Genomic DNA, 24,636 nt, shown 5'->3' with positions numbered 1-24,636 from the left:
ATTGATGATTGGTGGCCTCAATTGAAGCACTGGTATGTTCGGTCAAAAAGAGAGCATGAGGAGTAAAAAATGTAAAGGAACATGTTAAAATCTACGATATCAATTTGCCTTTTAAGAATGAAACTACATTTGGAAAAGCTCCAACATTCCCACAAAAATAAAAATAATTTTTTTGTATATTTTTGGGTTGAATTAAATAAAATATTTCATAGTTTGTGTATCTGTGTATTTGTTTGTGAATGTGTACCTCTTCCTGTGTATTTTTATATTGTTTTGAGATTCAACTCATAGAAATTGCTGAGGCTTGAGTCCTCGGCTTCTAGTAGTGATAAGGTGGTGGGCCAAGGAAGTCAAATGTTTTATGACTGCTGACACAACGAGTCGAGAAGTCTGGAATTTGGAGGGGAAGGTAGTTGCTATATTTATGATACAATGTGGCCTTGTTTGTTTAGTTTATGAGTAGTGATGGCAGGTCTGTTGCATATATATATATTCAGTTTGGATAGCAGAACTTTAAGTTTTAGAAATTTATAAAAGTCTACATCTGCAATGTGTATTTGCACTGAGAGGCAACAAAAGTGAGATGCATGTCTAATGCTCCTAGGTCACAGACCCTATTGATGCCCTTCATAACATAGCCTTTTAAGAAAACAGATCAACCGCCCAGCTTGAATGTTTTGGTATATCACAATGGCATGTGATTATAACTTCTTATCTCCACTCCAAGCCTTTTATTGAGTCAAGATAAAGCATTTACCCCTAGATGCATCAACGTTGTCATTTGCGATTCCTTAATTGCGAAAAATAAGGAATCGCAATTAAGGAATCGCAAATGGCAATGCATCATTAATTTCGCTATTTTATTGAGATTCGGTAAAAATCGCACTTTTTACCGAATTCCAATAAAATTGCGAGTTCCAAATAGCGAATCCGCAATTCCCATTCATTCCTATGGGCTGAAATGCCCATAGGAATGAATGGGAATTGCGAATTCGCAATTTCAAATCGGAATGCATCAAAGCCTTTCAAGGGTGGAGAGGGGGGTCCAAAGGACCCCCCCCTGCACCCATGAAATGCACTTTTACATGTGAGTTACATACACACATGTCCTAAGGACATGTGTGCCTGTAACGTACACGTTTAAAAAATGCATTTTCATGTGTTTTTAAACATTTTTGCAAATTACCACGAAGTTCAACTTCGTGGTAATTTGCATTTGCAATTTGTAAAATCGCAAATTGTTTGAGGATGATGCATTGCTTTTAAGGAATCGCAAATTTGCGATTCCTTAAAAGCAATTGCATTTTTTGGAACTCGCAAAAAATAGCGATTTTCAAAAAATGCTTGATGCATCCCAGTAACCAATTTAGGAAGTGCAAAAGGCCGATTTTTGCGAATCGCACCGTTTGCACTTCCTAAAAAGGTTGATGCATCTGGGCATTTGTTCTTAATTGTAATACAGATGGCATGTTTAACATCTTATGTTCCATCTGAAATGATAATAATTATTTTCCGAAGGTCGGCAACACTGGAGAGTTGGAAACCACCTCAGAAAATACCATTTAGTTCCAAGTTGAATTAAAGGGATGTGTGATCTGAGTAAAATTAAGCTAGCCCAAAATAACTAGTTGCCTCGCCATAATCAGGATTTCCCTAGAGATACTACCTCTCTTGGAATGTTATATAAATCCTGATAGAATCCTGTCTATCTACCTCTCTTAAGAAGTCCTGTCCCAGTCTCCCTGGAAACATGTTCAGCACAAAATTAATACCAATTCTTTACTAGTATATTCAGGTTATCAAATATGGTGTTCTAAACAAAACATGTATATTGTCTGAAAACCAGGTACGGAGGTATGTAATAAGAAACAATTGTCAGCAAAGATCCATGCTACCTACCACACCAAACTTGAGAGCTGTGCTTCAGAATCATCAAATGTACAGCAAACGCCCACATGAAGGAACTGTTGGTCACATGGAGGCCATATGCTGGAGGGACAACCCCTCTTCAGTTAGGGCCAGATTTATCAACATTTCATGTAACACAAGGCAGCAAGATGGCAGGAATGTGCCATATTTACCAATATGTGGTGTAGGAATGCTCTCTGCCTGTGTCAGCAAACAATCTGCTGCCTAGCACCAACTCAGATGTCATGGTGCAAGGGTGCATGCATTGCAGGCAAGATTGTTTTGTGCAGGAATGGACACCTTCATGCACAAAACAATTCTCTGAGGATTGTTCCTCTTTCTATGTGCACTTTCTATGTGTGCTGAAAATACTGGCAGGCATTTGTGAGAATGGGGGACTCGATCTGCCATTAATAATGAAAGTTCTACACCAGTATATGCATCTCAGCAACAGCTTTGTCTACAGCACAGGTCAGGAGGCATGCAAGAAAGAAATGTTTCCATTTGTTCACAAGACCAAGACCTCTTCCTAGAAGAAGAATCGAAGGTGGTCTTACAGAAGGCGAGCCAGGTTCTTATTCTGGACTACAAGGAGGTGTGGAATTAGGAGAATTTCTTGCATGCCATTGTTTGGAGAAGAGGTCTGCTTCCAGGGAGCCAAGGTACAGCATGCTTCACCTCACAAAGTAACAGAATCGCAAAAATACTGATCATGCTTTGGTCTTGAGTTGAGGAGAAAGAGGGACATGCTCCAGTATATCAGATCACTTGGGTTCAGGTTCCCCTCCTTGGCTCTGAGGTCACCATCTTCGGTGCCATCTTGGAACCTCTACAGTTGAAGGCAGATGCACAACTCCTTGCTGTTTCTTTTTCCTTGGATGAAGAAAGTACCCTATGGCTTCACTGCTGGGTGCTACATTAGTTTGATACACCAGCATATGCTTAGAAGGACTAGTAGGGGTATCCAGAGATGCAGGCCAGAGCTCAGCAAAACACCCATGTATTCTACCTTGACTTATGATAAGAACTTATTTTCAAATGCAAATTCTTGTTCACCATTCACCTCTCATTGTCATGGAGTTTTAGTCAACCCCTATGCAAGAATTATTTAAGGATCATTGGAAATGGCCACATCATGTATAGTCTTTGTTACCACCTTTGCTTTATACCGCAATGCACCTAAGGCATGTATTAAGGCTTTAAACACCACAAGAGCATGAAGGGAAGTTTTTAGAATTACAGACTAGGTGCTGGGAGCATTTTCTAGCTAAAGATTTGGAAAAGGAAAACAAGTATTCGTGAGACCTAGTGTTATTGGATGTAAGTAATGTTTCCTTTCATTTGAAAGAATTGGTGCTAACTGACAACATGGTGGTGGCCTCAGAAATACATACATTTTTCTTATTTTAAAATACTTCCTCAGTACAGGTTGACAGGAAATTAGATTTACAAATGATTTGTAGTTGTGTTACCTACTGAGCATTATAAAGATGTCAAGATGGTCCAGATTAAGCTAAAGGTTTAGACCCTAAATAAATCTCTATTACACAGTTTTCAATTGGTTTACCTAGGTAATCAGCATAACCCGGTACTATGTTCCTCGACCTGGTTAGCAAGGTAGGGCCTTTTCTTCTGCATGGGCTACATTTTAGCATTACAGAAAGGGATGCAATACACCTTCTTTAAATCCAACTCTTCCATCATGTAGGCATCAGGCACACATTCCAAAGAAGGCATTCCCTCCTTGGTTCAAGGAGTGCTAGGCAGCAAGAAAATGAGGCATCAAATTGCTAGTACACAGACATCATTTTACTAAATGGTCATTGTGGTCAATGGCTGTCACCTTGGAGGTGGTGCACATTTAGAACCTTCTGATAGTATTTGGCCGGATTTGTCAAGGAGTTTTTTCAGAAAGAATCCATCGCCCTATGGAGAGATCCTGATGTACATAGATTAGCAGACTGGAGGTGGTGTTATGCAGATAGTGAGAGAGAAACTATGCTCTGTGTATCTGCAGAATCGCACACTGCACCCAGTGTAGGTGGAGACTGTGTAGATGAACCCCCCACAATAACTCTGGGGTCAGTCTCTAGCTTTACCACTCCCTCAAAGTTTTGGGATGTTACCTACTAAAACTGCCTATTCATTTTTCTGCACTGCACACTCATCTATGAGTGCATTAACATGCACATGCACTACCACACAATAGAGAGAAAATTCTTCTTAAAGGAGTACACTGCCCCAGTCTGTCTCTGGCACACCTCATTAGTTGCTGCTAAGGCACAAAGCTGTCCTTGCAGTTTTTCACAATACACCAAAGGTATATATTTCATAATATTCTCTATTATTAAAACATTTAAAAACAGTTGAGTCTAGGAGAAAGCCACAGTTTTCAGTGTTTATAGCAAATATATTTTGTTAAAATCTTAATATTTCTATCAACACTAGATTACTGTTGGAGATGGCCATTTCTGTAGGGTCAATCCCAAACATTTTGCCTTCACTCTTTTGTTTTCTGAACCCATTTTTGTTAGCTTTTATGACTCTGCACAATTTACCAGTGCTAAGCAGTGCTAAAGTGTATGTGCTCTCTCTTTTAAGCATGGTAAAATTGGTTTAGACCTCATTGGCATATTTAATTTTCTTGTACGTCCATAGTGAAGTGGTACTACATGTACCAGGTTCCTGTAAATGAAATGCAACTAGTGGGCCTGCAGCACTGATTGTGTAACCCAATCAAGTAGCCATTTAAATTTGTCTCAGGGCCGCTATGGCAGCCTGTGTGTGCAGTTTTAAATGTCCATTTCAACCTGGTAAAGTAAACATTTTGCCGGACCTAAACATTCTTTTTAATGCATATAGTCACCACTAGGGCAGGTCCCTATACAGCCCAGATGGCAGGGTGCAGCATATTTTTAAGAAAGGGGATATACTTTTAACTCTTAATTATTTTTTTTACTGTTGCAAGGCCTGCCTCTCTCATAAGAGAACATTGTGTTTTATTACATTTAATAAGTGATTGCTTACAGTTGGGAACAGGTAGGAATGTCAAGTTTGGTTTCCAAAGGATTGGAATTTAAAACCCTCATTAACGGTAACATCAGATTTTAAGTCACAATTCTAAAAATGCCACTTTTTGAAAGTTGCCATTTTCTTAACCTAACCATTTGGTGCCTGAAGCCTGTATCCTGGGTCACATGGCTAGGTGTAGCTGGCAGGTGGTTTTTGCGTATTTCTCCCAGAAAAGAAGACAAAGGGGAATAGAAACGCCGGAAGGCCATCTCTGACTTAATGGGAGGGAGGAACTGCCACCTACTACACTAGCAGATTACAAATTCTCTGCCAGAGTACACTCACAAAGGATTTGACACTAGTCTGTTGTGACCCTAGACAAGCTGGGCCAGGGCAGGGAGGCAGGAAATTCCAAACATCTCTGGGGTGGAAACCTCCAGAACCTTCTCCTACTTCAAAGTGGGTACGCTATATAAATAATGGACCCTCACACCAAACTCTTCACTATTCCTCGGGACCTGTGGAAGACTCAGCAGGACTGCTGTGCTGCTCTGCTGCAAAAATTACTACTACTCTACTCCTGTGTTACTCTACTGCCCTGCTGCCCGAGTTAGGAGTGGACCTGCAGCTTGAATCCTGGACCACCAGAGAGACTCCAAGGGCCAGTTGGATGGCTTCTTGATCAGAGGCTTACGGACAGAAAAGACTCAAATCACCTTGAACCCTGCACCTGGACTCTGTCTGCGGTGAGTCCTGCCCCCTCAAGTGGTGCCTCCCCAGTCTTGGACCCATTGGAAGTGGGCCTGAAGGTGCGTTGCCAACACAGCTATGGGCTTCACCAAAACAAGCCTGAAGTGAATCGAAGCCCTGCAAAGCCACGCCGCACACCTACAAGCTTCATCAATGTAGAGCCTCACCACAGAGCTGCCAGCCTCAACGGAATTGACGACAATCAAAGTTAAGCTTTGCCAAGTCTGTCTTGTCACCCAGCTGCTAGCCCATTGAAACAGACGTGACTAGATGCAACACCTCACAGCACAGATTCATCAGAACTGACCCAGTGTGTCGCAATCCAATTTCAGGATCTTGAACCGATGCCCTCACAGCTCCTCAGAACCAACGCTGTATAACGCAACGCCCCACAAAGCAACACCACGCAGCCTGTACACTAGAGTTTAAGGCACTTTCCTCAGCCGGCGTAACTAGGTCGCTGTAGCCGGCCAGTGCTCCATTACAGTCATTCTGAACTTGTGACTTTGTTATGATCCAACTCAATCATATAACTACAGTTTGCACTTTGTGCTTTTAGGCACTATTTTCACCTAAATATTCAAAACTGCATACCTCCTGTACAACTGATTGGATTTTTGTTGTTTTGGTCTAATTTAATTTATTAGATTTTAATCTATATTCCTAGATTGGTGTCGGATTTTTCTTGTGTTACCTTTTCACTTTATTACTGCTTGAAGTGCTGCATACATAATGCTTTACTCATTGCCTCTTAGTTAAGCTTGACTGCTTTTGTGCCAAGATACCAGAGGGTTAAATACATGTTAATTTGTGTTTTCATTATGTCTCATCCTGACCAAGATTGTGGTTTCTACTTGAGTAGGGCTTTACCCTCCTCAACCAATAACCGAATTTCCTACAATTACTGTTCATGTCTCCATTTCTACAGATTTGTAGAAAATAATGGAATATAATATTAGAATAAGAACAGTTTTTTGTTTTGCTGTACAATTAATCAGTCCGTGACTTCTTTATTTCCAGTGAAAGCATGGATCCTTCTGCAATGCTCACCAAGATTTATAATCGTTCTATGTATTTACTTCAGACATGGATTGAAGATTGTTGCAACGTAGATTTCACAGCAAACATCAATCTAGTGAATCATCTACAAGAATATATTTCCTGTAAGGTAGGATATTCTAATATATCTTTTATATTGTAAAGTTCCCTTTTGCTGTAAACTTCTTTATTGAACTCCTTCATTGTGACTGAATCTAAAACGACTCACCGCTTATCCCAACTTTATTTGTTGAACAAGGAGATTATGTGCACCTGTTTTCATCTGATTAAACTAGCTAAAGAGCATACATTTAGCTCTTGGGGGTCGATTCACCAAAATGTCAGGGATAGTGGAAGTGACATCCACACCCTTTTTGTAATCTTTATTTGGGTTTTCCAAGTAGATATGATGAGAGAAGGCAGAGGATACATAATTCAGGCTCCATTGAGCAACAGCTTGAGCAGGAGTAAGCAACATATTCAACAAGGGATGTAAAGCTTCAGGGTGGGGAGACCCCCTAGGCATCAATAAACCAAAAAGCCAACGAAACAGAAAAGGAAAGAAGACACATGAGTGGAAGAGAGGGGGACAAGGGCCAGTGCCACTGAAGAGAAAGGAGGGGGTGTGGTGAGATCAATAGGTAGCAGGGAAGCTCAACAAGTCAGGGCAGCAATTCCTTGGAACAGTGAGACTCGGCAAAGTAATCCTTATGGCAAAGCAGCCTTTACTCAAGCAGACTTTCTGTTTAGTACATTATTGTACTGATTTGCAGGGCCAGAGCCCTCATACTTAAACCCCAAAGTGCCTTTGATGTAGGGGGTGACTTCAAATGAATCTTTAAAAAAAAATGTATAGAGCAGATCCAAATAATTACAATTAAGAATCTGAGTTCATATAAAAAAAAATAAGAGAAATGGACATAAGTAATAAACCATTAGAATTTTCAAAAAGGCATTTAATTTAATTTCTAATATATCTTACAAAGAAAAGTCATAGATAGTAGAACATAAAATTATAATAAAACCCCTAACCAACATCCTAATAAAGTGCTTAAGATTTTCATAACTTTTTTTTAATAATATCCCTGCAATACCAAAAACGTTGAATAATAAGGATAAGTTTATGCTTTTGCGCAAATTGAAACTTATTGCCAAATACTGCAAATTAGATAAAGTGCCATACAATTATCAAAGTGCTTCAATAATTCCAGGTACTAAACCATAATACCATCTCTAATAATCTTGTTCCTAATTTATATAGCTCCATAACAGACAAATATTTTTCAAAACGACATTTCATATCATTACTAATATAACTTACAAAGAAAAAATGATACATAATAGAGCATTAAATTATGATAGTACCGCGACCAACCTCCTTATAAAGTACTAAAGAATTGAATATCATACATTTCTAAAATTCTTTATAGTACAGAAACGATAAATATATAGCATATGTTTATATTGTTGCCCAAAACGGGTCTTATTCTCAAGGGCCACAAAGTAAATAAAGTTCCTTACAGGTATCAGGGCAGAGGACCAGAACCAAAATTTTTGACTATGCCCTCGAGATTCTTAATTAAACCGTACCAACTATGTTGAAAGGCTTTAATGGTTATTGTATTCTAAAACGTGATTTATCTGCCTACTTGCTAATTAAATCGAAGTATTGCCAGGAGGCATTAAATCGCCTCAGACCCCTTACTCTTTTGGGGCATGCTTCCTCAAAGTGCTTTGTTCTAGTCATTTTACTAAGCCACTCATGATAATCTGGAACCCTGGAAATTGGACACCTTTGCAAAATCAAAGAACGAGTGACTGTAAAAGCAATTGCCAAAAACTTCTGGCCCGGTTTAGATACATTCCCGGGTTCCCCAATATGTAAAAAAGCAAAGACTACCAAAGCTGGATCTAGTTTGATAGACACTCACAGAGCTGAATTGAGTACTGCAACCAACTTGGACCACAAGGGGTGTAATCCAGGACAGGAATAAAAAATATGAAGCAAACCGGGAACATTGTATTTAATCCCATGGCTGTGTAATAGGCCAATCAATGTGAGATAAAAGACATCCTTCTAAAATATTGCGCTCTCAGGGACGTATGCCCTAGAAGAGTTATTGTCTGCCATTTTATTACTGTAAAATCGCAATGTGTTTTTGCCTAATTTTATCTAACATATTCTTGATGGGATGTATCTCTAAGGCGTTCCCTTATACTGGCCATCCTTGATCTGAACAGGTCTTGGAATAGAGTATGGCTATCATGGCCGAGATCAAAATTATAGGCTTTAAAGAATGATAACATCTAATGACAAGAAGAAAAAAAAGTTGTGAGCCCAGTTCAGTAAAACGAGCTGTAATTTCAGGCCACGTCATTCGCCTACCCTGAAGAAAGAAGAGGCTGACCTCTCTAAACCTAGGTTGCTCCCACAGAGTAAGAGTGACTGATGAAATTGCCAAGCCAAGATACCCTACCTCACGGAGAAACACCCAGCATGAAGTAATTTTACTGTGATGGTAGAGACTCAAGAACTAACTCTGCTAAACCTTATATCTAGTTTTCTGTTGAAATTTAGGGATCTTAATAAAAACTGGTAAATGGATGCCAGCATCCTGCAACTGTCTGTCAAAGAAAAAGAAGTCCATTACCCCCCTCCTTTTCTATACTCTAGCACAAAGATCTAAGAGTGCTACTTGATAATAACGCTGAAAATAAGAAAGAGCCAGCCCGCTATGCAGGATGTCGAGCTGGTGGGCAGTATATTTTACCCTAGGGTTGTGAGGTGAACCAAACCTTTGCAAGCTAAAAAACAATGCCTCCCAGTTAACCAGATCGAAGGCTTTCTTCGCATCGACCATAATAACCACAGCCTTCATCTGGTTAACTCATTTTTGGCTGCCATCAGCATCCCAGCAACAAAACTTGATTGATCCATGCGCATTATGGCCTGGGCCAGCAGACTGATTCGACTAGCCCACAGTTTCATCAACAACCTATAATCAGCATTAAGGAGGCTTTTGGGCATACACAAGCTCATGTCCTCAGAGTTTTTACCCTTCTTTAAGAAACTAACAATAGTGGATTCTCTAAAGTAAGAAAATAATTCCACCCCATTGTTAACATTATCAAATGAATCGGTTAAAAAAGGGAGTCATTTGCCAGCAAAGGTTTTATACAATTCAACTCTTTACCTGAAGCCTTACCGCAAGACATAGCTAAAACATCTTTTAATTCACTGGCTGTAATAGGTGCCATAAATTGATTGGCCTGAGTGACCTCTAGAGAGGGTAAATCAGCCTTTTGTGAGAGAGCTGGACACAGCCTATTCAGATGTTAGTGTGAACCACAGTATGCCAATTTCCAACAGGGCATGCTGGCCATTAGTCGCTGGATGTCAGCAAACTGTCTTAAATTAAACTAATAAAAACAGAGGTCATGACCTTCGGCAAACTCACTCCTACTTGGTCAGATGCATGGTGGCCCACTAATCTAGGCCCCCCCCTCCTCCCAGCCACCAAGGTTAAAAACCTAGGAATACTCATAGACAATAAACTCACTTATTCAGCCCATGTCAACTCCACTGTCTCATCTTCCTTCTTTAAACTGAAAGCCATAAAAAAGATTCTCCCACTTCTTCCCCCCAACTCTGGCAAAACGCTGGTCACCTCATTTGTCATGTCCTCAGTGGACTATTGTAACAGACTTCTAGTGAATGCCCAAAACAAGGTCATCAAAAGGCTACAATCTACACAAAACGCCGCGGCCAGCCTACTTTCTCGCACCCCTAAATTCAAACCCATCGCCGACACCATAAAAAACTATCATTGGCTTACTGTCAAAAATAGGATAAAGTTCAAAGCACTCTACATAGCCTACAAAGCCGCTTACAAACAAGGCTAGCGCTTTCTCATTGACCCTTTCACGTTTCATGTCCCCAGACGATCACTCCGCTCAATGAATAACTTCAACATGACAGTTCCACGCACTAGAACTGTTGCATGGGGTGATCGCAGTTTCCACGTTTCAACGGCAAAACTCTGGAACTCCCTTGATTTAGACGTTAGGTCCGCCCCTACTCTGACCATTTTCAGAAGAAAAATAAAAACATGGCTCTCCCTCACCAAGGACCCAGCCACCGCCAGAGCCAACCTTCACGAAGGGATGAAAGACGTAGCCGAGTGGATGACAACCAGCCGCCTGAAACTGAACTCAGACAAGACGGAAGTCCTCATCCTGGGCTCCTCGCCCTACGCCTGGGACGACTCCTGGTGGCCCCCCGCCCTGGGCACCGCACCCAAACCGACAGACCACGCACGCAACCTGGGCTTCATCCTGGACTCCTCCCTCTCCATGACCAGACAAGTCAACGCCGTCTCCGCGTCCTGTTTTAACATCCTGCGCATGCTATGGAAGATCTTCCGGTGGATCCCCACTGAGACCAGGAAGACGGTCCACCCAGGCCCTCGTCACCAGCCGACTGGACTACGGCAACGCCCTCTATGCCGGAACCACCGCCAAGCTCCAGAAGAGACTCCAGCGAATCCAGAACGCCTCAACCAGACTCATCCTCGACATCCTCCGACGCAGCCACATCTCCGGACATCTAAGAGACCTGCACTGGCTCCCCGTCAACAAGAGAATCACCTTCCGTCTCCTCACTCACGCACACAAAGCCCTGCACGACCAAGGCTCGAGCTACCTCAACAACCGCCTCAACTTCTACACTCCCAAACGCCACCTCCGATCGACCAACCACGCCCTCACTGCCGTCCCCCGCATCCGAAGAGCGACAACAGGAGGAAGGTCCTTCTCCTACCTGGCCGCCAAGACCTTGAACTCCCTCCCGTCTGCGCCTGACCCAAGACCACCTCTCCTTCAGGAAGAAGCTCAAGACCTGGCTGTTCGAGCAGAAGCAGCACCCCCCCCCCAAGCGCCTTGAGACCCTCCGGGTAAGTAGTGCGCTCTATAAATGTCTTTGATTGATTGATTGATTGATCAATAACCAATCCCTCCTTGCACTTTCTGCCTCATCCATAGCGCCGAGACGCCCTTGGGCAATTTTTCGCGCTCAACAAATCACGTAAATAAATAAATAAATAAATATGTAGATGAATGCATATGTATCCCCTGTCACACCCAGCCTTTCCTGTGTTTTTGGCTGTCTGGAGAGGATGCACAAGTGTAGCTATCAACCAGGCCAGACGTGGATTGGAGACAGTGTACAGGCGCATAGAGCTAAGTAAAGAGCAGGGAAATGTGTGTTAAGGTAGCTCACCTGATCGCCACAAAAGATCCGACATTATACAGGCATATATCTCACCTGTGATCCCAACCTGTGGGGTCGCTACCATGCTGTGGTCGGGGGCTATCTGAGGAGCCCGGCGGTTTTGAAATTGAGGTCTTCCATCAAGAGTGATCTCCAGAAACTGCTGCGACATGCGGAGGCTTGAGGCCTGCTTCCTACGCAGGAGAGAATTACACCCCAAGCAAGTGAGCTGGGGTTGCGCGCCTCAGTGCTGCGGTACGGGCCAGTGAGGGTGCACCATGACTCGGAAGGCTGGAGCACCCTGAACCGGTGGTTGCCGGTCCTGTGTGCAGCCCGGACCTCTCCAAAAACTTTGCATCAGACTGCAGAAGTGGCTCGGGATGGTGGTGCCTGTTACATCGCATAAGAGAGATGTCTGACGATAGCGGACAGGCGCGAACCGCCTGGCAAGGTGTGGAGCACGAGAAGAGGATGCGACTGCCTGTACCCGCTCGGCTTGAAAGGGGAATTACGCCCTCGAACGCATGTTTACTGTGGCTGGATGAGAATGTTTCATAAACAAAGTGGAATCCACTTGGAAGGTGGTGGTGATCCCTACTGTGGTGCAGAGCACTCAGTGTTGTTTAAATACCCCTCACACACCAACAGGCCCCTTGGTGTCATGCTTCATCATCGGGGTCTTCGCACCCCTCTCCGGGATGCGGCGTGCTGTGACCGACGACTACGTGGGAGTACTATTATTGGACTATGTGTGGATGTGTGTGGGGTAATGAATGTACGTGAGTGGTGGGTTTATGGTGGTGATAAGTGATGGTTAAAAAATACCTGGCTCGTGGGGTGAAAAATAGACTTTTATTAAGCCCCCGGCTGGTATCATTAAAGGGGGCTGCAGTGAGAGGTTGTTAGCGTATAATTATGTACATCAACCTCATATGTGCGTCTACATGAATTAAAAAACTCCTTCTTCAGGATGGGGTTTGCACAAAGATCCCCACCTTACTCACATAAATGTAAATGTAAAAGTGTATTCTACAAAAATGAAGTGAACTGTAATTCTTTTGTACCTAGTTTGTAGTTCAGAATTGTAGTCTCTCATCACCCAATTGGCGTATATTAAAGACCTAGAAGGAGAAAAAGCATATTAGATACTATTCTCATAATAATCTATAACTATCTTCCAGGTTAAGAAAAAGTGAAGGGTTGCCGATTTCAACATATATATATTATGCCTTAAGTGATCGTGCACCCTGTAAAGCAAAGCGACAAAGACTGGACAGTACACACACGTAACATTAAAAACACACGTATTGTTTTTTTCCGCATTCCTGTGATGTGGGGAGGAAAAAGCAGGAAAGGGATTGTCTTACTTTTTGATATTGGTTGTAATGCTTCATGAGCCTTTTACGTATATTGGGGGGTTTCCATTTTGCCCAGTTATAGGGATCTGAAAATGTGAGAAAAACCTGTTTCAGTTCTCCTATTCACAGAGTCCTTCTGTTGCCCTCCTCTTTCAGGGTTTTAGTTAACTCAGTTACTCTGGATGACATCTATCCTCTTCCCCTCAATGCGGCTCCGCTGGTAATGCCGCTGTGGGGAGAGGTGTGCCCTTTTATACTCTTGCGGTGCATTCTAAATTGTCAATTGACAGGTAAATTGAAGGCGGATATATGCCCAAACAAGGGCTGCTCAATACTTTTGTGTCTTCGTTTACCGGTAATGCGCGAGTGCTCATTCTTTCCGTTCTGCGCATGCGCAGTCACTGATGCCCCGCGATGTTAACCAAGCCCATATGCCAGGCTAGAATGTTATCCCGCGCACGCGCTGCGTGGGAAAACACTGGCCAGGGTATTTTTTCAAGCAATTGGAGCTGTCCTTTCCTCGGTGCGGTAGGGATGCTCACTATCAGACTGGGACGGTTCCTGCATACAGATGTGGCACCCGCAGGCTGAAAAATTTATAAAACGTTGATATCGGTTCAATGGTTTGCAAAATAAAGAATATCTGAAAAAAACGAGTGGTCCTTTCTTATGACTGTGAGTCTGACAGTAATTCTTTCCGAATAATATTCTCTGATGCCCTCATGAACATAAATATAGGTTCCTACACAATGGATGTCTATGGGCATGTGAAGACTGTGATCTGGTTTCAGACTGCCTTCTCCTTAGAGCATTTTGCAGGTTGATTTTTAGCGTAGTTGGCCCCATGGCATGGCATCATTGAGGCCTATTGTGTGTGTCCCTAAACGGAACACCCATCTCTGCTCCTTTTCAAAGAGGCCTGCTTCTGATGGTAACTGGTCGATAATGGTCCATTGAAGGTCATTGACGCAAGGCTGCTCCTGTAGGTAATGGGCTGCCATCTTTGTTGTGTTTTTTTTACACCTGACATTGCTCTTATGTTCGTTAATTCTCACTTTTACAGCCCTTGTGGTCATACCCACATATTCCAAACTGCACGGGCAGGTGATTAGGTACACTACGTTTTTACTGTTGCAATTCGTAAAATTGCATTGTTCCCACTTACTCCCATTCCTGAAAGTAAGGTCCCGGCTCTTTTTCGTGAGGTGGCAGTTGTTGCAGTTGCCACAGGGATGGTGCTCTTGTATCCCCTGCAACCTTGACTGTTGGCATGGTGTTGTTTTCGGTCTAGTATGCACTAGGATGTCCTTGAGATTCTTTCCTCGTCTGTGGGCAAATAGTGGTTTCTCTAGATCTAGAGCCCCGCTTGACAGTATTCTCCAATGTTTATTGATCATCTTTGATACCTGGTTTGAGTGTGAGCTGTACGTGGTAAAACACACTGGCCTCTCTCGAATGTTGTCATTCGGTACCTTGTCTTTCAGGAGGGCCTCTCGATTGTTATTTCGTGCCCTATTCATTGCGGCGTTTATGACTCTGTCAGGATATTGTCTATGTTGTAATTTTATCTTGAGATCTTGGGCGTGTGCCTTGTATTTGCCTATGTCGCTCTAATTACGGCGCAGGAACTGCGCATATGGTAGATTTTTTCCAAGGTGGCGAGGGTGGAAACTGTTAAATCGCAACAGACAGTTCCTTGCCGTTGGTTTAAAGTGCGTCTCGGTTTTTAGGGACCCTGAGTCATGATAGATGTTGAGGTCCAGGAAGACCATTGATTCGTTGGACATAGAGTGGGTGAACTTCAGGTACGCATTCTGATTATTCAGCCACGTCAGAAAATCTATGACTGTCTGGCTATCCCCATTCCAGATGACCAAGACGTCATCTATATATTGTTTCCATATTTTTATTTTATCCATGAAGGGGTTGTCTGGATGGAGAATCTTGGTGGACTCTAGATGATGGACATACAGTCCAGCCAGACTCGGCGCGAAAGTGCTGCCCATGCTGGTCCCGTGGCATTGGAGGTACAGAGTGCCCTCGTATTAAAAAAAGTTCTTGGTCAATGCAGTGGAAATGCATTCCATAACTACCCCTCGCGGAGTTTGGTATCTCCATGGTTTCTAATCGAGTACTTCCTCTATGATGAGGGGAGTCTCGTCATGGGGCAAGCTGGAATAAAGACTCTCCACATCTAAACTGAGTAGCATTTGGGAGTCTGGATCGAAGGGGTGGTCCCTCAGTAACTGGAGGACAGCTTTTGTGTCCTTCAGATAAGTATCTGTGGCCTGGACTAGTGGACGCAGAAAAACGTCGGCAAACTTTGACAAGGGTTCTAGGATTGACATAATTCCCGAGACAATTGGTCTGCCAGGTGGGTTTGCAAGATTCTTGTGTACTTTGGTATGCTATAGAAGTAGGGTGTTCTAGGGTCCTTCTGTGTAAGGAATTTGGCCTCATTTTTAGTGAGCCAATCATGTGCTAAGGCCTCTTCCACCATTGCCCCTATCGTGATGCGTAGGGGTTCAGTGGGGTCGCTCATTAGGATCTGATAGTTTCTTTTGTCAGACAAGAGTCTCCTGCACTCCTGGTCAATCAATCAATCAAAATATCTCTATTCGATTGTTAGATGCAATCATAAAAGTACAGATAAAACAAATGCATAATTACAATATTAAGAAGGATACATGTATAAAAATACAGGGATTAATTAAATTCATGGCAATGAAGCAGAGAAGGGAAAAACAATTACAGTTTTAAAATCCAGTTATATGGCCATACGTTTCCTAATATTCATCACATTTTTTAAATACAAAGTTGTTGTTGCTACACATAAATGGTTGTTAAGGACTTGAATATTAATCATCGCCACACGACACTGACAAAGTCCTAATTCTCTTAAAAATGGCAATAAAACATTTTTCCTCATTACATCATAGAATTTACAAAATAGGAAAACATGAATGGTACTCTGGGGTGAAATATTGTCACAGGGGCAGGGAGGTAGACCGTGCGTCCAATTATTAATCATAGGAAAACTAACCTATCTGTGGAAGATATCAAATCTAAAGCGTGAAAGTAAAAAGCGCTCATATTTATTAGGTACATATATTAAATAGGGCTGAATAGTAAAAGTTGCTAAAACCATTTGATTCTGCTGGACTGAAGGTTTTAAGACCTCTGCTGCAATCCTATGAGAATCAAAAAAGCTAGACACTCCTTCTTCAAATCTTTCCGTGAGATTGCTGAAATATCAATAGGATTCATAAAATATTCTCCTCTCCCAATGTCTTTTAAGAAAGTGAAAACATACTTCACCCATGGTATTTTTGTGGTTCCCTCTAATTTTAAAATGTCTATCAGGACATCTCTATTTAGACGTGTTGCTTCTTGTGTCCAGAGTCTGTGCCATAACAGCACTGGCTCTAGTTTAATAAGGTCTTTTATGTAGGAAAGACCCAGTTCTGAGTGACAATTATAATTAGAGGAGCTTTTGGGGAGTGCCAAAATGTATTTTAAGAAAGAATTTTCAACAATCTGGATGGGTGCGGAGTTTGCAAAGCCCCGAACCCCACTACCATAAGTGGCACCAGCTACGCACTTAGCTTTATAAATTTTAATTAATTCTGCAGGAGGTCTGGTCCCAAATTTATTTGAAAAAATTTTGAGAGCAGCAGTCGATCGAAAAAGCTCAAGCTTTTTAACAGAAACAGCTTGGGTCCACGTCTCGTTTTGGGCGAAAAGTATACCAAGATAAGAAAAGTGCCTGGCAAATTCGAGCTTCTGCCCTGCTATAAAAATAGGCCTCTTAGGTTTGCTTTGCCTGCCACAATACATAGTGAAAGTCTTTGATGTATTGACTTTCAGGCCCAGCTCATTCATAAAGCGGGAAAAGCTGTCAACCACCCGCTGTAAGCCCACTTGAGTACGTGACATAAGTACAGCATCGTCAGCGTACAAAAGTGCTGGTATTGGGCTGCCTCCTACAAATGGGGGGTCCAGGCTATCTTTGCACAAGACTTCTTCCAATCCATTTATATACAAATTAAAAAGGAAAGGGGCCAGGACAGAGCCCTGTCTGACCCCACTCCTGATTGGAATTTTGTCAGTGCATTCTCCATTTAGGCCAAAGCGAACGCGGGCTGAAGCGTTGCTATAAAAACTTTTAAGTTAATAAATAATATTAGGTTCAACCCCAAGTTGTTCTAATATTAACCACAGTTTAGAATGGACCACACAATCAAAAGCGGCCGAGAGATCTACGAAGGCCAAAAACAAGTTGCCTTGTTTTGCCCTCGTGTATTTCCCGACCAACATTAGCAAATTCAGACCCTGTTCTAGTGTCCCCAGGCCGGAACGAAAGCCATACTGAAGATCAGACAGAACAGAGTTTTCCTCCGCCCACTCCAGAAGCCGATCCAGGATAACTCTACCCCATATCTTAGTGAAGGAATCCAATAGGGAAATAGGCCTGTAACAGGCTGGGTCCTGTCTATTTCCCTTCTTGTAAATCGGAACTATGACAGATTCCACCCAAGTGGGCAGGAAATCAGCAACGCAGCTAGCGTTAAGCACCTGAACCAGGAGGGGCGCCCACAGAGAGGAAACACTCTTAAACATGTCTATGGGAACTCCGTCTGGGCCAGGCACCTTAGCGCTCTTGCTTCTAATCAAAGCTTTTTCAACCTCCTTGAGAGTAAAATGCAAGTTTCTACTAGGGGGGTAATCAAAAGTGGGGATCAAAGACCCCACTTGTTCCTCACCTTCATATACTCTCGAGAAGTGTCCAACCCAATCTGAGTCACATATTGCTATTTCTATTTTCGGACTGACATCTTCACTAAGAAAGGGAGTTCTCACGATTTTCCAAAAGCTCGTGCTATCATTTGTTATGGAAGCTGAGTGAAGAGCCTCCCAAGCTTCAGACCTCAAGGTGTTTTTCCTATCTTTGATTGCCATTTTATAATCTTTCCTACATCTGCGGATTACCTCAGCAGATCTAGGTTTATTGTGCAGCGCCTTTTTTAGGGCTGCATAGGCCCTGGTGAATCTGGAATCAAACCAGCCTCCCTCTTTCTTTCGGTTCTTAAACTGCCTCGTGAGGGAGTTTTTAATTTCGTTCAATATTGCAGAAAAGGATGCAAGACAAATTTCAGGTGGTGAATCTACGTCTAAACACGTTGTTATTTCTAAAAGGCATTTATCAACCACTGTTTTAATTATCTCTGCCTCATTTACCATAGCCCATTTTATTGTATATCAGTTCAGTTCAGTTCAAGAAGTCTTTATTCGATTAGTTCATCATAAAAGACAAAAATTACAATATATACAAATAAAACAGTTAAAACAAGTATTAAATCAGTGACAAGCTAATCAGCTTCCTGTGCAAATATACAAAACTTTACAGTAAGACTCGAGTACAAGCATAGGTCCACAGGATACAGGATATTAGGCAGTCATCACTTGGTTATTTTTAATGAGCCTGCTTCTAAGCACCCAGGCCCACCCAAAGAATTTAGCAACCCCCACAACAATAAGGGGATCCAGGTTTTTTTTTAACAATCTAGTTGCTTCCACTGCCGATCTGGTGCCTAGATGTCTACATACCGGACTTAGCCATTTGGCTCTAGGGGCAGAGTATAGTGGACACACATACAAAAAGTGGTTCAGGCTTTCCCCAATGCCTAGACACTTAGGACAAAACCCCGATCTTTCTGTTCCCCACTTTTTAGTGAAGTCCCCAATGGGAAGTGAACCGCATCTAAATTGAAAAAATAGTTTGCGGTCCAAAGGTTTAGTTATAGTATCCCAATACCCTTCTAACTTGGGCGTGTCCTTATGTACAATAAACAGTCCAGTGAGACTGCTCGAGCTCGTTTTCAAGCACATGTTGTGAGTCACCCATTCCCAATAACATTTTTTAAGTTCCATTTTTGAGGGGAAAGTGGCTGATTCAGGTGAGGACCACAGATCGCCATAACCCAGAACTAATAAAGTAGCCTTAAGGTCTCTAAACCATCCAATATTTGCGGCACCAGAGCTATTCTTTACCTCCAAGCAAGCTTATGCATAATGATGGAGTTCTGGCGTAGTCCACAGATGGCGCCAGAATGTTAATGGGCGGAGTCTTGCTTGGTCCACCACCGAGTTGCACCCTAAGTCGTAGAGAAGGGGGGTTAAAGGTGTCGACTGTGGCAGACCTGTAGCCATTCTTAAAAATTTATTTTGGGCATGTTTTAGTGAATCCAAATTGCTACCACCCCAAAGTTCCACGCCATCCAGGACTGCTGATAGAACCTTACCACCGTAGATCTTAATAAGCGGGGACATTGGTCTCGTAAATGACCCTTTGTGTTCTTTGATCAGTGCCCTGCCCAACTGTTGGTGTTTCATGGTCATAAGCTCGATCTGATGGGTCCAACTCAGAGTGTCACTGAAGGTGACTCCCAGGTAGGTGAAATGCTTCGTCTGCTCCAGGGGGGTATCCCCCATGGAAACCCTGGCATTTATTTGTTTGTGCCCCCTTAAAACCATAAATTTGGTTTTGGACACGTTCACCTCCAGCTCATGTTCGCTGCACAAACTCTCGAACCTTGACAGTGCGTTCGGCAGACCCTGTCTGGTTCGTGAAATCAGGAGAGTGTCGTCAGCGAACATGAGCAGGGGGATTTTCATACCAGCCAAACTAGGAGCATCCGTGGAAAAGTTGTCATAGTACTTGGTAACACTATTGATATACAGAGAAAACAAGGTGGGTGCCAAAACACAACCTTGCCTGACACCTTTAGCCACTGGAAAATTCTCCGTCACTTCACCTGGTTTACCCCATCGTACAAATGCAAATGTCTGTGCATGAAGGTTCACTATAAAACTTACCAAAATGGGGGGCATGCCCAAATCTAATAGGCATTTCCAAAGCCCGGCCCTCGGAACAAGGTCAAACGCGGACCTAAGGTCCACGAAGGCCGCATATAAGTTGCCTTTGCCCAAGGTAACCGTCTTCCAATGCAAAAGCATTAAACGAAATGCCTGATCCAGGGTGCTCACATGAGGTCTAAACACAGCTTGGAGAGGAGTAAGAATGTTGTGTTCCTCAATCCAAGCCTGAACCCTTGACAGAACAAGACGGGTTATGATCTTCTGGACTGCGTCAATTAGACTGATCGGCCGGTAGTTCGATGGAACCGACCGGTCACCCTTCTTAAAGATAGGCAATATCTCAGCGCCAGCCCACCAGTCAGGTACCCTGGCACCCAAGGCCAGCGCATTTACCAGTCGTACTAGGTATGGTACCCATAGATCTTGATCCTGCTGGAATATGTCCGCTGGGATACCATCCGGACCAGGCGCTTTACCCCTAGGAATGGCATTCAGGACTGTTTCAACTTCTTTGGCCGTGAATACAAGAGAATCAAAGGTTATTGGCCATCTAATAGGATCTTGCGTGGTGCTATGGCATCTAAATTGTTCCTCGAAGTGGGACACCCATTTCTGTTGTTCAACGGATGCGGGGCTTGGGCGATCGTCCTGTGACTGACCCCACCTAAGGAGGTGCCAGAACTGCTGTAAGTTCCTGGAACCACAGGCCTCGGCTAATGACGTCCAGCGCTCGTCATCCCAAGCGGCTTTAGCCCGACGTTTTGCTTCATTATACGCCTTCCTACTGGTTTTAATTAGGGCTGGGTTCTTTAATTTTAAAGCCTTAAACAGAAACGCATGGGACTCTCGGCATTCTTCGTTGTACCAGTTTGCGGGCTTCTTAACCTTCCCTCTACCCTTGTTGGCTACAAATTTAACAAACAGTGATTTTAAAGACAAAAACAGGCTAGCATGAATGTCTGTGATATTTGAGATCGTTGATCCCTGGTTTTCACACGTGTCAATTTCCAATAAAGAGTTTGAAACCAGGGTTCTGATCTTTGTGCGTGCTTCCACATCTACAGAAACCTTTGGCCAACGAACCCTCCTCATGTCATTTGTTAGTACCACGGCCTCCTGTACAGGGTTATGCTGTCGTTCGATCGGCCCTGCAAAGTTAAAGTCCTTCAGTTCCGCTATGAGTGGTTCGTGGTCACTTTCTGGTCGTGGTTTAACAATCATGTCCAATACTATAGGCCACATTTTGATGTCAACTAGGATGTAATCAATGCGACTGCTATGTCTGCCATTGAAAAATGTGTAATTGCCCATCCTATCCGAGCTTACGCGTCCGTTTAGGGCACGCAACCCCCAGTTCAGGCAGAGACCTTTGATGAATGTGGCTGCTTGGGACCACTTAGTGATCGGGGGTAACTCAAGTTGTGGGATCCCCCAGGTCAGATCCTCTGCCTCAGTTAATAGCCCATCCTCTTTGCTTAAAGGTTCAAAACAAGTATTAAAATCACCCATGACAACCACATGACCTGTTATTTGGGTAGAACCTAAGAAATCATCCAAACATGTGAGGGTGGTTGAAACTCGGCCACCCGCAATTCCTCTAGCGTATACATTGATCAGCAGTATGTCCAGCCCACTATTTGTTTTCATACTAATTATCAATATATCGGGGCAATCAATAAAGATTTCCTTAACAGATACACCTGCAGCTTGACGAACCCAAGTAGTGAGCCCACCCATAGCCCTACCTCTTTGGCCTCGGACTGCTGGTTTGTTAAAGTTCAAGAAGCCTGGAAAATAGACTGGTAGGGTTGCCCAGGTCTCCTGAAAAGACCAAACATCACTTTGTTGAACGAAATCAACCCAGTCGGGGATACATATACAGGATTCAATTCCTGCAACGTTCCAACATCCCATGGTGGTACCCTTTTCACATGCTTGGTCAAACATTTTTGTTACGGCTATTGGGTAGGGTTCGTTGGACTGGAGAGAGGATTCTACAAGCACAGGTGCATCTGTAATCAAACCTTCCATTGGCAAACATATTGACCCAGCCTGGGTAATTGGCTCAGGGTTTGAGCCCACACTGATAACATCATTGAGAGGCATAGAGGTGGGTACCAAGGCTGGTATATCTGGCTCCCCTGAATAAACCATACATCCCTCCAAACTATGATGGGATTGATCTTCAAGACTTCCAGCAATACTTAATAGAATACTCAGGTCATCTCCCACACTCAGACACTCAGAGATAGGTTCAACAGCCCTTGTCGAACGTACTGGTCAATCATTAGACGACAGCCCTGATAGTGGGTCGTATAGGTTTCTCAGTGGAATATTCCAAAACTCTTTAGGCTGAGTGAACCTATTGGGATAAAGATGTGCTGGGTAGAAACATGGGGGCTGTTGTATCTGTGTAAACGCAGGTGTTGTGGGAACCATTGGATACAGGGACTTATTGGGGAATGGCAGATCCAATAAGGCTGGAGGACCTATGGGCTGGGTATTGATCTTAGCCCAACCCGGCGTTTGTACGGGACAATTGTAGCTAGATTGAATGTAGGAGCGATACTGCGCCTCAGGGTTAAATTGAGGTCCATGGAAGCTAGGTGTGAAATTGGACCATTGAAGGAGGCTTTTGGTGTTTTTGTTGTTTTTAGCAGGGGGTTGATCTGTTGGGTTGATCAGGGTCTCAGGATAAAAATAACTAAGGTTCCTCGTGGAGATCCCTCCCTCATTACTTCCCACATAGCAATCAGTGAGATGGGATACTACTCTATGGTCCCTGAAATTAATAATCACTATATCCCCCTCTATATCCTTAGGGCGAACCCCTACCCACTGACATCTTCTGACCGTAACAATATCCCCATTAAGATGAAGAGGAAGGGGTCTATTTGTTTTCAGCCAGAAGATGACTTTGTTTTTTAAACTTTTGTTATTTTCCCTATCCCCTTCCGCAACTGGTGGCACACCCATCATAACAATAACATAGTTCATGGAATCCAGGGGCAGATCTACATTTTTCTTCTGAGGTAGGGGTTTATTAGTTTTACCAGTGGAGTTAGCGGGTTTACCCATCCCGTTCTTTGTCTGTGGCGCTACTCCCTTAGCAGGTGGTTTGTTGGCTACCACCCTAGGATTTGCTTTGGCAGTAGTGGGTGCTCTAGGAGGTTTAGCAGCCAAAGCCGAAGCTTTATTTGTAGTTGTGGCTGCATTGGTTGCACTATTAGGTTGTTGGCTGGTGGAACTAGTTATATTGCCAGCAACATGAGATGAACCGGGAGCTTTGTTGGGTGGCCCCTTGACCTTGTCCAGGCTGGAGGAATGTGTAGGCTCAATGGTCGCCAGTAGGCGATCCAATTTGTCACCCATTGTCCTAACACGCTCCAGCAAGGGTAGCATATATGATTTAATAAGCTTCTCTATAATAATGTAAGACACCTCGTTAACCCCTTCGATAGCTAACTCAGGAGATACCAAATCCTGTATGTCTGATGGCAGTGGCTCTGCATTAGGTGGGATCACTAGCTCATTGTTTGGTTTGGGTAGAGATGGTGGTGGTGACTGGCAGCTTTGACCTTTCCTTTTTACCCCGCCCTTTCTCCTTTTTTTCCTAGGTGGGGAGTGCACAACCCTCTTGGCCTTGTCAGGCTTTGTTCTAGAGTTACATATACTCGTTGGTGGTATACTCTCGCCTGGGTCTATACATACCAGTGACAGGTTGGACAACATGGGACAGGGTTCCGAATCCGTAATTTGGATGTCGGGGATGTTTGTTTCAACAAAGCTAGAATGATCAATAGGGGGACCTACTAGGTGGCCTCCGCTGGTAGCACTGGCACAAGGCGGGGAAATAATTGGGAACCTAAATATACTGGGGGCTTGGTTAATATCGGTAGCATCGTCCTCAATAAAGCTCAACCCTTGGGCAGCTATTTCATGGGTATAATTAACAACTGACTGTGTGGGCAGTGGAATTTTCTTTAACTGCTCAATTGAGCGGCGACGCTCTGCTCTTCTCTCTGCAAGGAGTAGATCCATATCTACCTCCTTGGTGGATTTCTTAAAAAATGTATCTAATGGGCCAAGAACAGAGATACCTACACCTGGGGGAGCAGAGTGACTCATATCAAAAGAGGACAGGGTAAGCTTTCACAACACAATGATACTAACTTAATTCATTACTGGCAGGAAATGAAGTGATGGGCAGTGACACAGTATGCAAAAACAAGATGAAAATGACCTGGCCCTGCCCGGCCTCCTGTGGCCCCGGACGGCCACAGACGGTCCCGCCCTTGTCCCGGGCTTCTCCCGGCGCGCTCCCGCGCAGCGGGAAATGTACCTCCTTAATAAGGCTATCCAAAGGGCTAGCGGGTGGGCGGGGCCGGCAGGGAGAGCAGCCCAGCTGGTCCTAGGGCACGC

At 43.5% G+C, this 24,636-nt stretch overlaps 1 protein-coding gene across 1 annotated transcript in view; it reads left to right on the top strand.

Annotated features, from left to right (window-relative positions):
* Positions 1-24,636, top strand: part of KNDC1 (kinase non-catalytic C-lobe domain containing 1) — a 757,927-nt gene that overhangs the window by 549,659 nt on the left and 183,632 nt on the right. Inside the window, exon 22 of the mRNA XM_086922530.1 lies at positions 6,691-6,838. Coding sequence (XP_086778656.1) covers positions 6,691-6,838 — 148 coding nt within the window. The remainder of the gene's footprint in view (positions 1-6,690; positions 6,839-24,636) is intronic.

The sequence above is a fragment of the Lissotriton vulgaris genome, chromosome 5 (genome assembly GCF_964263255.1).
Source record: "Lissotriton vulgaris chromosome 5, aLisVul1.2, whole genome shotgun sequence".
Classification (NCBI taxonomy): Eukaryota; Metazoa; Chordata; class Amphibia; order Caudata; family Salamandridae; genus Lissotriton; species Lissotriton vulgaris.
This window is presented reverse-complemented; position numbering and strand designations above follow the sequence as displayed.